Source organism: Carassius carassius, chromosome 46 (genome assembly GCF_963082965.1).
Source record: "Carassius carassius chromosome 46, fCarCar2.1, whole genome shotgun sequence".
Lineage (NCBI taxonomy): Eukaryota > Metazoa > Chordata > Actinopteri > Cypriniformes > Cyprinidae > Carassius > Carassius carassius.
This window is the reverse complement of record NC_081800.1, coordinates 25,890,053-25,905,566: the sequence shown is the minus strand read 5'-3', so window position 1 is coordinate 25,905,566 and position 15,514 is coordinate 25,890,053. Positions and strand designations below refer to the sequence as shown.

Genomic DNA, 15,514 nt, shown 5'->3' with positions numbered 1-15,514 from the left:
TTTATCATTCACTCTGGCAGCACACAAATTATGAATTGTATCCATCAAAATTCATGTCAACAAAAAATCGGATCATTTTGTTCTAGTATACCATAGCTATTAACTGAGATTTTTGACAGATTTGCTACTGTCCCATAGACAGGAATTATAAAGTTGCACTAAAGTCCTCTTAGGAACTGATCAAAAAAAGACACTCTGGGAAATCTTACTTCTTCTCTATTTTTCACTACCCAACATAGCCTCATGTCTTTAATAGGGGCTAAAAAAGAGAGTGATGAAAATCCAATATGCATAAATGAAAAGGTAATCTATGTACTTCATCATTTGTGTGATTCTACAAAGAATAATGGGAAATATAGGTTCACCAAATAGGTCTGTCATCTCATAAATGGGCTGAATAGGTAGCATTTTCTAGCAAGCTTTACACTGTTCATCAACAGATAATCTAAACTGTACCATCAACATTCACAATTACATCTTACTTTAATGACTAGTAATGATACACCTCCGGCTCGGAAAGAAACCCCAGAGTTTCCCCACAACTAATTACAACATTGTGGTGCCATTCATGTGCTCGAACCCCATAAACATGATCATCCTGACATGACTTTGTAAGCAGAATTTGTTGAGACTGAGTGTTTTGGCATCACCTGGTTATCTTGTTGCTAGGTAAGGAAAACCCCATTAAAAATGGAGGCGTAAATTAGCACATCAGTCAAATTACAGCACGAGAAACTGGCATCAACTTGAAACATGCTATTATAACCACCTGTAGGTCCAGAAGGACAAAAACAAACTATCACCTTGATTCTAAATCACTACCTGTCACAGACAAATTATTTACTACTTCTCTTGCCCAGTAGACTCCTGATCAAATATAACTCGCAGAAACTCAGCCAAGTGCATGCTCTCTCTCAAAGAGCTTTTCATTCTGCCCAAGAAAAAGCCATAAATTAGATAGAACTTCTATGCAATGTAATTTGGACAAATTCTCAAGTAGCACTTTGCTCTGACTTGCAGCGACTTGATTATGGAAGTCATTCAAAAACATGAGAAAGAAAATCAGACAGTACTTACTGGAGGACCTGGTTCTCCTTTAGGACCAACAAATCCATCATAGTCAAAGAAATATTCATCTTCTTCAAAGCCATAGTCGTATCCGTACCCCTCCGAGTATCCTGTATCGTGCACCGCCTCCTGGACCTGTTCCTCAGATTGGTCCACCAGGTTGTAGCTGCTCTCTTCACGGTACAGGATGGTGCTGTTCACTTTAAGATTGGTCTGGAGTAGCTCTTTGTTAGATTGGTGGGATCTATCGTCATTCCTCAAGGCCTCTTTTAAATGGCTCTGCTTGACGATGGTGATCAAATCCGGTGTGGCCCGAGTTGCTCTGGGCTTCTTGAGAAGAGGCTGATTCTCAGTAAAATTTTCACCATCAAGGTTCTTGTCTGTTGTGGGGTTGCTCGTGGAAGTCTCTGGAGTGAAGTCCAAGGAATTTACCTTGCTGAATGGTCTTGAAGATGTGTGCATTTGCCTAGGTGTGCTGGAGTGAAACATTGGAGATCTTGTGGTTGAAAACTGGTCAAAAAAAAGTGCTGTGGAAATAGAGTTGGTGGCTGTAATGGAGTGATCATCAAGAGCTGGGATAAATCTTTGAGTCTGTGATTTCGGAGAGCTGCGGTTGAATTTTGGGGAAGGTGAAACTGATGGAAATGGGGACTCTGAGCTCCCTGACAGAGATCGGAAGGTGTCGGACAGTCTGCATTGTTTTCTAACATAGTCGCAGTAGTGTACTGCAGCTTGGGTGGAGGGGTAAATATCCAGCTGGCATAATGCTCCTTCAAACTGCACCGCCCTGGAGTCCATCCTTCCCACAGTGAGGCGGCCTTCAGAGCTCAACGTCTGCGGACGGGTCAGCGTTTCCTCTCCGTACTGCACAGCCCCGCAGCGTGCATAGAGAGATACAGAACGTGGCCGGACCCCCAAGGAGAAGGAGTGCCACTGTCCATCTTGAACATCGTACTTGAAGTAGATTGAAGCTTTCTCTCCCGTGTAAACCACTACCCTTCCGGGCAGAAGCTGCAAGCCGAACTGCAGTCTGTCCCTGCCGTCACGCACACTAAAAATAAAGGCATTGTTTGCTCGCCAGGAGCTTAAACTCACTATGATGGAAAACTCCTCCTCCACGCCTGCAGGGAGCAGGTCCACCGATGGGGCCTCAATAAGGGCATCCTGTCCAAGTATAACCCCAAAACCAGGGGGCAGGATGGACAGAGATGAAGCAAGGGAGGTGAGGTAAGGTGTCCCAGAAGAGTGTATGTCTCTGCGACCCGAAAGGCCCAGCTGATGAATCAGGTCTACACCTTGAGAGAAAGAAAGAGACAATAGTAAGCAACAAGCTAAGCAGGGTTTGACTAGGTAAACACCACAATAAGACATTTGATGTGAATTTGTTGTGTTTTTGGTTCCTCTAAAGTGTTCAAAGTGGTTTTTAGCATGATGCTAGAGTGTCCCAAGTTTGTTCAAATGTTTAAACTAAAGGATGATCCGTAGAGATTAGCAACTAATCCACAGCTTTAATTTAAACTGGTTAAATAATTCAATTCGTCTGACAGTCACCATGAAACAATTTCTGACTTAGAAGGCCTCTATAATACAAACCACACAAACAATATGAATATGTGCTTTGACATCCATGACATCACAAATTACCCATGAGCCCTTACATAGCATCTGTGGTCCACAGGAGTAGAGAGAATGAGAGGAACGTGGGGGTCTCAATCCACACATCACATTTCTCTCTTTCTCTCTTTGTGTGGATCCTTCTTTCTTTTTTTTAGCATAACATTTTTGACCTGTCTTAATGACAAAAGTGAATGCATATTACTTATTTATATTTTTAGGACACACTAGTTTTATCTAAATGCTTGCTCCAAACCCAGACTTACCCACTTACACCCATCAACTAATAAGCCACGCTCTAGTTTGGGGTGGACTGATCTAAATGGAATTTGGACTTAAAGATGAAGTTTGCTATTTGTGCACCACCAAACAGAATAGCATGCTTTATTTATTTTTTCAAGACCAACAGATCTCTCTGCAAGTCTCATGCACTGATTGAGTGTGTGGTGCTGAGTCAGGATGCTCATGCAAACATAACAGTGTTTAATAGCTCCACAGAGTCTGAGCCTAAAACTTTTCAGGGAAATCAACCTATAAATGGTTTATCTACTGTCTCCTCATATTAAAGCAGGATAGAAGCATTTTAACATTAAATAAATTACACACTTCATTAAATACACTGCACACATGATTGGGTTAGCAATAGCATTAGTTAAATGCTTACTTTTAACCCAGACTTTCCCACTTGTACCCATTAACTGATAAGGTAAGCTCTTGTTCTACAGAATTTGGATTTGTTTCTGTACCACTAGTGTCACCAAAAATAATTGCACGGTCAACTTCAAAAGTTTTCAAGACCAACAAACTTGGTCCACGTTGCTCTCTTGGACTGTTTAGGATGCTCATGCAAACCTAACAATGTTCTATATAGCCATACTTTTCAAATGAATTAACCTACAATTGGTTTCTCAGTATAGTAAACTAGAACAGAAGCATTTTAACAATGAGGAAATTGTAAACTCCTACAACCCGAATTCCGGAAAAGTTGGGACGTTTTTTAAATTTTAATAAAATGAAAACTAAAAGACTTTCAAATCACATGAGCCAATATTTTATTCACAATAGAACATAGATAACATAGCAAATGTTTAAACTGAGAAAGTTTACAATTTTATGCACAAAATGAGCTCATTTCAATTTTGATTTCTGCTACAGGTCTCAAAATAGTTGGGACGGGGCATGTTTACCATGGTGTAGCATCTCCTTTTCTTTTCAAAACAGTTTGAAGACGTCTGGGCATTGAGGCTATGAGTTGCTGGAGTTTTGCTGTTGGAATTTGGTCCCATTCTTGCCTTATATAGATTTCCAGCTGCTGAAGAGTTCGTGGTCGTCTTTGACGTATTTTTCGTTTAATGATGCGCCAAATGTTCTCTATAGGTGAAAAATCTGGACTGCAGGCAGGCCAGGTTAGCACCCGGACTCTTCTACGACGAAGCCATGCTGTTGTTATAGCTGCAGTATGTGGTTTTGCATTGTCCTGCTGAAATAAACAAGGCCTTCCCTGAAATAGACGTTGTTTGGAGGGAAGCATATGTTGCTCTAAAACCTTTATATACCTTTCAGCATTCACAGAGCCTTCCAAAACATGCAAGCTGCCCATACCGTATGCACTTATGCACCCCCATACCATCAGAGATGCTGGCTTTTGAACTGAACGCTGATAACATGCTGGAAGGTCTCCCTCCTCTTTAGCCCGGAGGACACGGCGTCCGTGATTTCCAACAAGAATGTCAAATTTGGACTCGTCTGACCATAAAACACTATTCCACTTTGAAATAGTCCATTTTAAATGAGCCTTGGCCCACAGGACACGACGGCGCTTCTGGACCATGTTCACATATGGCTTCCTTTTTGCATGATAGAGCTTTAGTTGGCATCTGCTGATGGCACGGCGGATTGTGTTTACCGACAGTGGTTTCTGAAAGTATTCCTGGGCCCATTTAGTAATGTCATTGACACAATCATGCCGATGAGTGATGCAGTGTCGTCTGAGAGCCCGAAGACCACGGGCATCCAATAAAGGTCTCCGGCCTTGTCCCTTACGCACAGAGATTTCTCCAGTTTCTCTGAATCTTTTGATGATGTTATGCACTGTAGATGATGAGATTTGCAAAGCCTTTGCAATTTGACGTTGAGGAACATTGTTTTTAAAGTTTTCCACAATTTTTTTACGCAGTCTTTCACAGATTGGAGAGCCTCTGCCCATCTTTACTTCTGAGAGACTCTGCTTCTCTAAGACAAAGCTTTTATAGCTAATCATGTTACAGACCTGATATCAATTAACTTAATTAATCACTAGATGTTCTCCCAGCTGAATCTTTTCAAAACTGCTTGCTTTTTTAGCCATTTGTTGCCCCCGTGCCAACTTTTTTGAGACCTGTAGCAGGCATTAAATTTTAAATGAGCTAATTAAGTGGATAAAAGTGTAAAATTTCTCAGTTTAAACATTTGCTACGTTATCTATGTTCTATTGTGAATAAAATATTGGCTCATGTGATTTGAAATTCCTTTAGTTTTCATTTTATTAAAATTTAAAAAACGTCCCAACTTTTCCGGAATTCGGGTTGTACTTTAAATACATCATAAAGTTATACAGGCCCGAGGGCAGCAGAGTAAATCAGGAACTACAGCAAGTCTGTTTTTGAGATCAAGTGAACAAAAAAAACTGAAGTGAAAGTGTCATGAGGCCAAGTATAGTGTCCCATGCTCACAATTTGTGCTCTGCATTTAACCCACCAAAGTGAACACACAGAGCAGTGAGTAGTGAACAAACACACACCATGAACACACACCAGGAGCAGTCATTCTTTGCTGCGGCACCCAGGGAGCAGTTAGAGGTTCATTTCTTGCTCAAGGTTTCTTGAGGATGGTATTGACCATTGTACATTCACTCCCCCTATACAATCCCTGGTGGTACACTGATTCAAACCTGCAACCTTTGGGTTAAAAGTCAGACTCACTAACCATTAGCCAAGACTGCCCTAACAAGAGAGCAGGAAAGCTTGTCCTCCTGTCAGCAAACACAGACAAGCTTTTACACAGTTTGAGAAAGTCCATGGAGAAATCTCTGAGGAAATGTGCTGGAAACAGACACTTTCATTACTTATCCAGACTTTCTGCTTTTCATTTTAACAGATCTCTTCATCCTCCACTTAAACAGATGACAAGGGAAAGACAACAATGGTGGAGACACAAAGTTACCGTTGTTCCCTCTCATTCTTTCTGTTCTTTGAGTTAAAAGTTCAGCGCTGGCTGGTACTGTGTCTCGAAACTCTTTGTTGCTTGATTCACCGTGGTTTTAAAAACAGACTGGATCTTAAACAACCATGAAAAAATTGAGAATTAGACTTCAAAGTTCAGCCAGCCATGTTTTTGACTGGTAGCACATGGGCGACCCTGTGAACTTTCACCTCTTTGGCAGTTCAAGTCGAACACTGAACTCCGTTGCGGTCTGGCCATCTGGAGTGCGAAAAAAAATTATGTTAAGCTGCGGATAAATAATAACAGAACTAAAGATTAGCCTTTCAGACCTATAAGACGATTGGTGGAAGACAAAAAGACTTACACTGACAAAATATCATAGACACTTTTTTTTGCATTGAACCTGTAAGAAACCACTCAGAACACTCTTGCAACCAAACAGTAATGTGTTACAACCCACTTAGCAATATAGCAATGCCTTGGCAACCACAGACAACAGCCTAGCAACAACATGCATGTGTAAGCACCACGAGTGCACTGCATTATGGGATACACTTTTGCTAAGCTACATTTGATAAATCCAGAATTTTGATAAACAAACCGATACTGAAACCCATTGACTTCCATTGTATTTCATCCACACTATGGAAGTCAATGGCTACCAGCATTCTTCAAAATATCTTCTTTGTGATTTGTGAAAAAAAAAACATCAATAAAAGCATTACTTACTTCAAATAATCGCAATAAGCTTTGCTCTTTGTTACTTTTGATATGAAACAAGTCTCAGCTTTTATATTCTGTCAATTTTAACATTTCTAGTGCTCTCTAATTTGGCATAATTATATCATTAAAGTTTCTTGCATACACTTTAACTGTTTTTTTATACAACTCGCTTTTGTTTTGTGTGTTGATTTTTAAACACATTTGATGAATGAACTGATTATTAAATAATCTCGCTTCATTTAATCGGTTCATGCATTCCCCAGGAATCGAACCCATGACCTCAGCATTGCTAGCGTCGTGCTCTGCCAGTTGTAGCTCAAACAGAAGTGTAATGATATTCGAGCAGTTTTCTAATGACATACTTTAAGGCTTCAGGATGTTGTGCAATCATAATTCATGTATGCTTGTGTAACATCTTTACTGCAGGCTGTCCTTTATTGCTCGAAGGTGTTTAAGTCAATTTTAGCAGCATGTGCAGTCTCTAATGTCAGCTTGAACGGCAGCCAGGCAGTATTTTTGTAATTCAGCGAGTGTTTGATCTTTATATCGTCTTTGTTATAGTGATGATTTCAGATAAAGCTCAAATGCTGTGTAAACTGCAAAACTATGCTATCACAACCCCCCCCCCCCCCATCTATATATATATATATATATATATATATATACACACAATTCCAAGAATCCTTTGATTTGTATCAGAACAGATTGTGAAATCATTATAATGACAAGCTCTTCTTTTAGAAACTTAACAACTTCATAAAAAAATCATCATCACAATTCCTGTATATATTTAGATCAATCATTAAAAATATTCTGTGATTATATTCACTATTTATAACCCAGTCTGATTGAATCACTTATGGTTTCCCCTCAGTATATCTCATATTTCATCACATAAATAAATGCAAGTGCAAAAATACTCCCACCAGCTTAGATCAGGTTTCCATCAGGAGACAACCTGCTCATTGAAGGCTAACCTGGTTGATCTGTGAGTTCTGGCTGAACCTGAAGTTTCTATCTTGACCGATTAAGACTAGAGCGAGAGAAAATGTGAGATAAAGAGTCGCTCAGAGCACAAGTACAGACTCGCAGACCATTCAGTGAAGAGAGAGCAGCTCGATCACAAGCACATGCAATCTGACACTAATTCCTTCTGTTTGAACGTTTGCATTTCCTTCCTTTTGAGCTGTCCTTGAAGTGTCCTTCCCTCATTTTTGGTTTCCTTCTGAATTTCCTCACCTTATTCAAAAGTAAAGTTCATGGAAGCTTGTTTCCGCCATGGAATAATAACAATAATAATAATAATTATAATAATAAGCGAGGTAACTACAACTTTTTATCTTAGAATTCGGACTTTTCTCCCCAAAAATCCAAGAAAAATGCAAAAAAAAAAATTGTCATTTGCAAGATATAAACTCAAAAGTCAAAATTGGGAGATATAAAATCAGAATTGCGAGAAATAAACACATAAATTCAGAACTGTGAGAAGGAATTCAGAATTCAAAAAGTCAAATTTGCGATATTTAAACTCGGAATTATGAGAAAGTCACAATTCGAGGTATAAAACTCAAAATCAGAATTACAAGATACTGTATAAACTCAGAGTTACAAGAAAAAGTCAGAACTTTGACACAATGTCAGAATCACAAAGAAAAAGTCAGAACTGTGAGATTTAAACTAAGAATTATGGAAAAAAGCCAAAATTGCAAAATGTAAACTCTGAATTATGAGAAAAAGGTCAGAATTACAAGGGGAAAAAAAGATTACATAGCTTCCAGTTGTGATATATGAAATATCTCCTCATAATTGTGAGAAAATAAATTTCACAATTACCCTTTTATTTTTATTTTCTTTTTCATTCTGCGGCGGAAACAAGAATCTCTCACACGGTCTCTCCTCTTTTGCTTTTGCTCTTCTTTTGTATGTTGCTGTGGATAAAGCATCTGCTAAATGCATTCAAGCAAACTTTGTTCACACAATATGAACATACACTGTTTCACCTGGTTATAAGCACTCAGTTATTCACATTGATTGCAAAGCATCATATATGAGAGCCAATCATATATTATAGCTCGTAAAAAAGCATTATTATACACACAGATGGTCATTTAGTGCATGTAAAATGTTTTATGAGTTTGCTTCCAATCTGTGTTTATATCAAAACTTCATAGACATTTCACACAGTCTCCGTTTTATATTAACGGTTTACTCTGAATGTTAAGCTGGGATACGAGGAAGTATTTTAACATCCAAGTGACACATATCATCTTTAAATAATGGCAGCACTCTGAGTGCATGCAGAATCTCAGAGGTCAGAGGTCAGAGGTGAGAAGGTGAAGGGTGAGAGGTGAGCATACCTGGAGCTGATGATGGCTCTTCTGCTGACAGCAGCACCACACATGATGACAGGAGGAGGACCAGGAATCTCCTGCAGACAATCAACAACAAACACTTTTTAGTGCTCTACTGTCTGGGGAAATTAATATCTTCTTTGCTGCAATTTCCATTTAAGTTGCAAAAATGTTAAATACACATTAAAATGAAAATTAAATTAAAAAAGAATTCCAAGCACGCTGTGCTTGTTTGTAGGGCTGCATTTACAATTATATATCAATATGGCTATTCAATTATTATTATTATTATTATTGTTGTAATTTTACAGTTGTAATGTTAAATTATTATTTTTGTTAATAAAAAAAAAAATACTAAAACAAAGAAATAACTATTACTATTGTAATATTTAATAGTAAAATAAAATTTGTAATATTTATTTATAATTATATTATTATTAAAAGTCTAAAAATAACATTTCTTTTGTAATATTTCACTGTAAAATAGAAAAAAGTAATAATAGTAACAATAATAATAATAATATTTTGGCTGTTTCATTTGCTTCATTTTAAAACTGCCATTAAAACTGCTTTTTAAATATTTTTATTTTATTTTATTAATTGTGTAATATATACTGCACATCACATGCAATTCATAAATCATACAAACACATATGCAGCATACAGTATGAAATGTTTCAAGCTGACTGAAATATGTTGCATTTAATTCGGCAGATTAATTCTTTTTTGCGTATTTAATAAAGTATAACATGTCTTAAAAATATTTGCAACTGGAGTCTGAAAAATAAGCTTTTCTCTTTTAATTAATTCTGGTTTAATTCATTAATAACCAATACCTTTTCCGACCCCATTTGCAGTTAAACGTACTTCACTTTGATCAATTTATCAATAAACAAGACTACTTCCTCGTGATTTAGCAATGTTTAAATGCTTGCACTGATTTGTAAAATCACTTTTTGCAGCAAGACTGCTCGTTTTGCACAGATAGTGCTGAACTGGTTTTTGAAGGCATGTTATGACTGGAATTCCTGCCAAAAGTAAGGCCTTCACACAAACCACTGTCAGATGTTTAGATCGAACATCTCAGACCCACATCACACTGAACCGAAGGCGGCGAGCGCTCATGTACAGTAATGCCATGCGTGATGCTTTCATTGTTTCCCAGCGTGAATGGGAATCATCAGACGTGTTTAAGACGTGAATCCCCCAGGCCTGAATTCCTGCTGGAAGCTTGTTCTCCAGTGACTCACTACAGGAACCCAGCATGTGCTCCTCAGATGTACAGAATCAAACAATAAACCACTCGAGGCCATGCAGTAAGAGATGCTCTTATAAACCAGTAAAATCATGGTAAAACCTCATCCTAACCAAGAGTGATGTAACATGTTTCCAGCAATAAATACACTGACAGAAATCCAAGCCAATCAGAATGCATGAGAATTTGAACCAATGAGATTCCACTGTGGGCGGGGCTACAAACCAGAATCCTTAAAGTTACAGAGAACTATTGGTGACATAACATAAAATAACCTTTACATTAATTCTGATTGAATTAATTAACTAATAAAATAATTGATCGATTTCTAATTAAACAAGAATATTTTATCATTTTGCATATTGTATAGTGATTTAAAAATGTTTAGATATCTGTACCGTTTATTTTTTTTCTACTGAGAAAAACACTTTTTTGCAGTGATAATGGATAAATATGAAATAAACAAAAAAATGCTTTCTTGGCAACTAACTGAAATAAAATACATTTGAAGTAATTTTTTAAAACTAGACCTAAAAAATTAACTAAATAAATAAATAATTAAATATAAATAAATATTCAATAAAATCAAAACAAAATTTTCAAAACTTAAAAATATAAACTTAAAAAAGTCCAAATATGAATTTATACCTTAAAAGTACATAAATAATACTAAAATATTAATATTTATCTCATAGTATGACACATGTAAACATAAACTGCCTTAATAGCATGAATATTATGGTGTTGCAAAAACAGCCTAACATGAATGCTTTATGACAGAGAAAGTGTTTCCAAAACAAATGCACTTTGAATGTGTGTGTGTGCAAGCTCAGTTTGGGAGGCCGAGTATAATTCACATGAGAAATGAAACCCAAACAAAGCATTTTATGACTGTGACGGAGCGGCTAATGAAGGTCCGTCTGGTGCCGTTATAAACTGTAATTATCCTCTCGATGAGAGAAGCTGAACACAGCAGAGGAAAGGGCCCTACGTTTCAGAAAGTGTGAGCCACTGCTCTCTCGAGAAGGTTTTTATGGTATTTCACAGGGCCAACATGTAAAGAAGATTTCTGTGTCACAAACTATTTGATGCAAAACAGACCGGAAACTCCTGATGTTCGACAGGAATCTGACAGCTCAACCCTAGGTGGCGCTAAAGAAGTGAAAAAGCAAGATCAGTTAGTTTACTGAACATGTTTGTCTGTAGAGAAGGTTTAGTCTGTCAAATTTACTTATATGTTTTTCACTCGGTTTAATATTTATTCTCAAAATGTTCTCAAAGTGTGGCTTAAATACTTTTTGGAGGCACTTTATGTGTAACCTAAACATGCATATATCTAACAAAACACAAACATTATATTCTTAAGATTAAGTTCAAGGTTTTGAATGTTAAAGGAGATCTTGTAAAAATAAAAACAAATATTGTTGATCTCTCTAATAGTCATATCTTTGTAAAGCAATGCTAATTCAATAAGCAGAACACAACAGTGTTATATTAGTATAATTTAGATACTATTGTTTTTTAAATATTTTTTTATATTTTAATACATTTTTTATATATTTTTAATATTAGAATTTGATTTCTTTTTATCAAATTCAATATTTTTACATTTTCAATTTTCATTTTAACTTTTTAAAGTCTTAGTAATTAATTATACAGTGTTTTGTCAGTTTTACTTGTTTTTTTAAAAAAAAACTCTCGCTATATATATATTATTATTATTATTTTTATTTCAGTTTTAGTTGTTTTAGTGCATCATGTTAAAAACTAAACAAAAATGCAAAATGTTAGCTGAAATTAAATACGTTTTTTTATTTGACTTCATTTCAGGTAATATTCATTGTTTAATATTTATTATAAAATAATCAATTTAAATATTTAGTTAGTTTAATAACCCTTCAAAAGAACAGAGTTAAACTATTTAGACTAGTCTTGCAAGCTAGTCATCAAATTTTTTTTTTCTTTAAGACTGGTTATAACTTCATGTCAGTTACATAAATAGTAGATTTGTCTAATTTGAATCCCAAAACTAAGACCGATTGACCTTTGACTGGCTGCTAGTTGGTTAGACAAGTTGTTAAGACACAGATTTAACATGCAACAGGCCGAAGGTTTGAGAAACTGGGATTTATCTGTCAACGAAGAAACATCATCCTCTTACAGGACTGACAGTCGGTTATATAATCTCCCAGAGAAGAATGTGGAGTGACAAACCATCATTCATCCTGACACAGTGCTGAGATACTTTCCTCATAAACCTTAAACCAGCAGCCCAAGGGATGTCTGTCTAGTAATCATATTCGATTAACACTAACCCCAAAAGATTTCATCCCCCACCTTGTATATCCTGACACCAACATACAATTCTGAGAACAACTCCAACCACGATCAAATGCACAAACAAACAAAAATTCTATTTTCTGCACCAAGTTTTGGTAATTTTTCATGATAAATTGTTTGTTATGCTTCTCATTTGTAAGCTATGTTGGATAAAAGCATCTGCCAGATGTTCTCAGAGGTCCATGAAGCACCTTTAAGGAAAACACATGCATTTCAAGCAACGTTACCTGCTGTTTTGGATTGGTCTGCCTGATTGGTTGGTCAAACTTATTTGTTTTCCCACAGTTCTCTCTGAGAGGACGCCACCTGCCTCCGCTCGAGAGGACGGTGTGACATTCCACGACCGAAGAAAAGAAAACAAGATCACAAACCAAACAGAGAAGACCGAATCTAAACAAGAGTTTGTCTGAGCCCTTAAAATAGCAACTGTATGTTCCTCTCATATTTCCTCTCATATCTGAGAAAATGGTTTTCATAACTCTGAACATGATGAAACAATCTCTATGTTCCTCGAAGAACGCTAAAAACGTTGGGTTCATCCATACGAATGTGAAAACATCATTCGAACAGGCTGAGGCTTCACTGGTGAGTAAATCTGGCAGCTCTCCTGTCTTCATGTTGAGAGAAATCAGCTTTCTTTTATTTATTTTTATTGCTGAACTTTCTGCATCCTATTCTTCATGCAATCCAGAATAGCAGCATCATTTCCTTCATTAATTTCGCTTTTGGTGTGAAAGGGCTTTTACATTCGTCAGAAATATAACTCTTCCATATTAAAAACAAACAAGCAAGCCTAGCCCAGATTTTAAAAATAACAAAAAAGTAACATTTCACAATACTTTCCATAAAAAGAAACTAATTAACAATATTGTAATGCATTACTTTTATAAGTAGCATTCCCCACCAGTGCTGCAAACATTGCACCTGAACATGTGACTCCCAAATATAAACAGTAGATTCAATTTATAAAACTAGATTCAGAAAGTTGCATCCACTCTTGCAGGTCATGAAAACTTTTGCAAGTCAAGAAACATTCTGGTTACTCAGCTGCACCTGAGTTAGGAAACCCCAATCTCCTGAAACTTATTGAGCTGTAAGTATTTAATATTGCCTTTTTGACCTTAAATGTCCACAGCATTGGGAGACAGTTGATATTCCAGCATGCAAAAGCGACTATTGAAAACATCCCCAACAATCGGCTTTTGGAGGTGTGGCTAACGTAGATCTCTCTGATGAACAGCGCTTGCATAATTTACGCTCTTATCAGTCCGTGCCAGAGCTAAAGCTGTGTTTTCAGCATACTGAGCAGATGCTTGCACAGCTGATATTGTTCTCTCACTGATCGGCTGCCAATATCTGATCCTGTTGGCACTGGTTTCTCACACCTGCAGCCAGAGCGTGACTTCATTACTAAAGCGCTGTTCTGTTGTTAACCCATAAAGACAGGGTTCGACTTAGATCTGGCCCTTGCAAAAAAGACCCGTGTTTCGGATGCTAAGCTTCTTCTTCTCTAAAAAGATGGACTCCTTTACTGACAGCAAGAGTATGCAGATTCACCAGCACCAAAACAGCCTGGAAATTCATGCTGGTCAAGGTCCAATCATTTAACATGTTTAATTCCTGTAGCTCAATTGGTAGAGCATTGCCTTATCAAGCGCAGGGTTGGGGGTTCGATTCCCCGGGAACACATGATAGGTAAAATGCTAGCCAGAATGCACTGTAATTCGCTTTGGATAAAAGCGTCTGCTAAATGGATAAATTTAAGTTTCTGGGAACCTCTCTAAGAAATAAAGTTCAATGTTCCTGGAAAGTAAAGCAAAAAATCATAACAAAACCTCTAGTTATGTAAAAGAAAGCATGAAGAAAGCCACAAATAAAGACTTTTCATGGTCATTATAACAAAATAAATCCCATCAGCATGATACAGGACCCTCCCTGATCACCCTGCTGGGTTGATGATATGGTGAATGCTAGTATATTGCATCTGAATACACTGACTCTCTCCTATGTCTCTCATTGTTAGATGTGCAATGACACATGCAAATGCATTAAACGAGCATCAACGTCCCTTTTAAGAAACACAAACCATGCATGCATAGGTAACTGAGGTAATTTCCAAAATAGTATTTATTATGAAAGAATCCTTACGAGTACATTTCAAGGTTATTAAAGGTTTTTTGTTTTCAAGGTTTCCACACTCTTTTTGGCACCAGGTTAGAGAATGTGCAACGACACTCAATGCTCATCTAACTAATGCAATCATGCATGCATAAGTATCTGTGGTAATGTCAAAAATACTATTTATTAAAACTGAATCAAAGAGATTGTCAAGTTTACAAGTTGGTTTCAAATCAGGTTAAGGTTCACAAACTTTTGAAAAATGCATTTCAAGAGTTGAATTAGACATGAACAGACATAATATACACACTTAATAGTGTGCAACATCAGATAACATTGGGATCAAGCTTATAAAGGTAAGTTTTAATTGTCAAATCAGGTCAAGGTTCCGACACTTTTATACCAAATAATTGGTTCCAGGTTGGAGGATGGGAAACGACACTTAACACTCATCTAACTAATGCAATCATGCATGAATAAGTGACTCGAATTAATTTGACCGAATGCATCTGATTACATTGGGTTCAAGCTTATGAAAGTCATTTTAGTTGTCTAATCAGGTTTTCGACACCATTGAATTTCCAAGAGTTTCCCGGACATTCATGATTAAACATGAATAGACAACTACACTTAATAGTGATCGAAACATCTCCACCATCTCATCTCCATGACCAAAGCAACCTAGACATGTAGAAACATCTTCTACAAGGCAAAGTTCACCCCAAACTGATCATCATTGCAAATCTAAATGACTTACTTTCTTCTGCAAAACATAAAATACATTTTGAAGAACACTGGGTTCCAAAACACCGAGACATTATTCAAAATATCTTCTTTTTCCACC

At 36.9% G+C, this 15,514-nt stretch overlaps 1 protein-coding gene across 1 annotated transcript in view; it reads right to left on the bottom strand.

Moving 5' to 3' along the window:
• The window catches only part of LOC132129555 (collagen alpha-1(XXIV) chain), a 108,100-nt gene that overhangs the window by 91,668 nt on the left and 918 nt on the right, over positions 1 to 15,514 (bottom strand). The window contains exons 2-3 of the mRNA XM_059541180.1: positions 8,964 to 9,034; positions 1,078 to 2,363 (exon numbers count right to left, since the gene is read on the bottom strand). Coding sequence (XP_059397163.1) covers positions 1,078 to 2,363; positions 8,964 to 9,034 — 1,357 coding nt within the window. The remainder of the gene's footprint in view (positions 1 to 1,077; positions 2,364 to 8,963; positions 9,035 to 15,514) is intronic.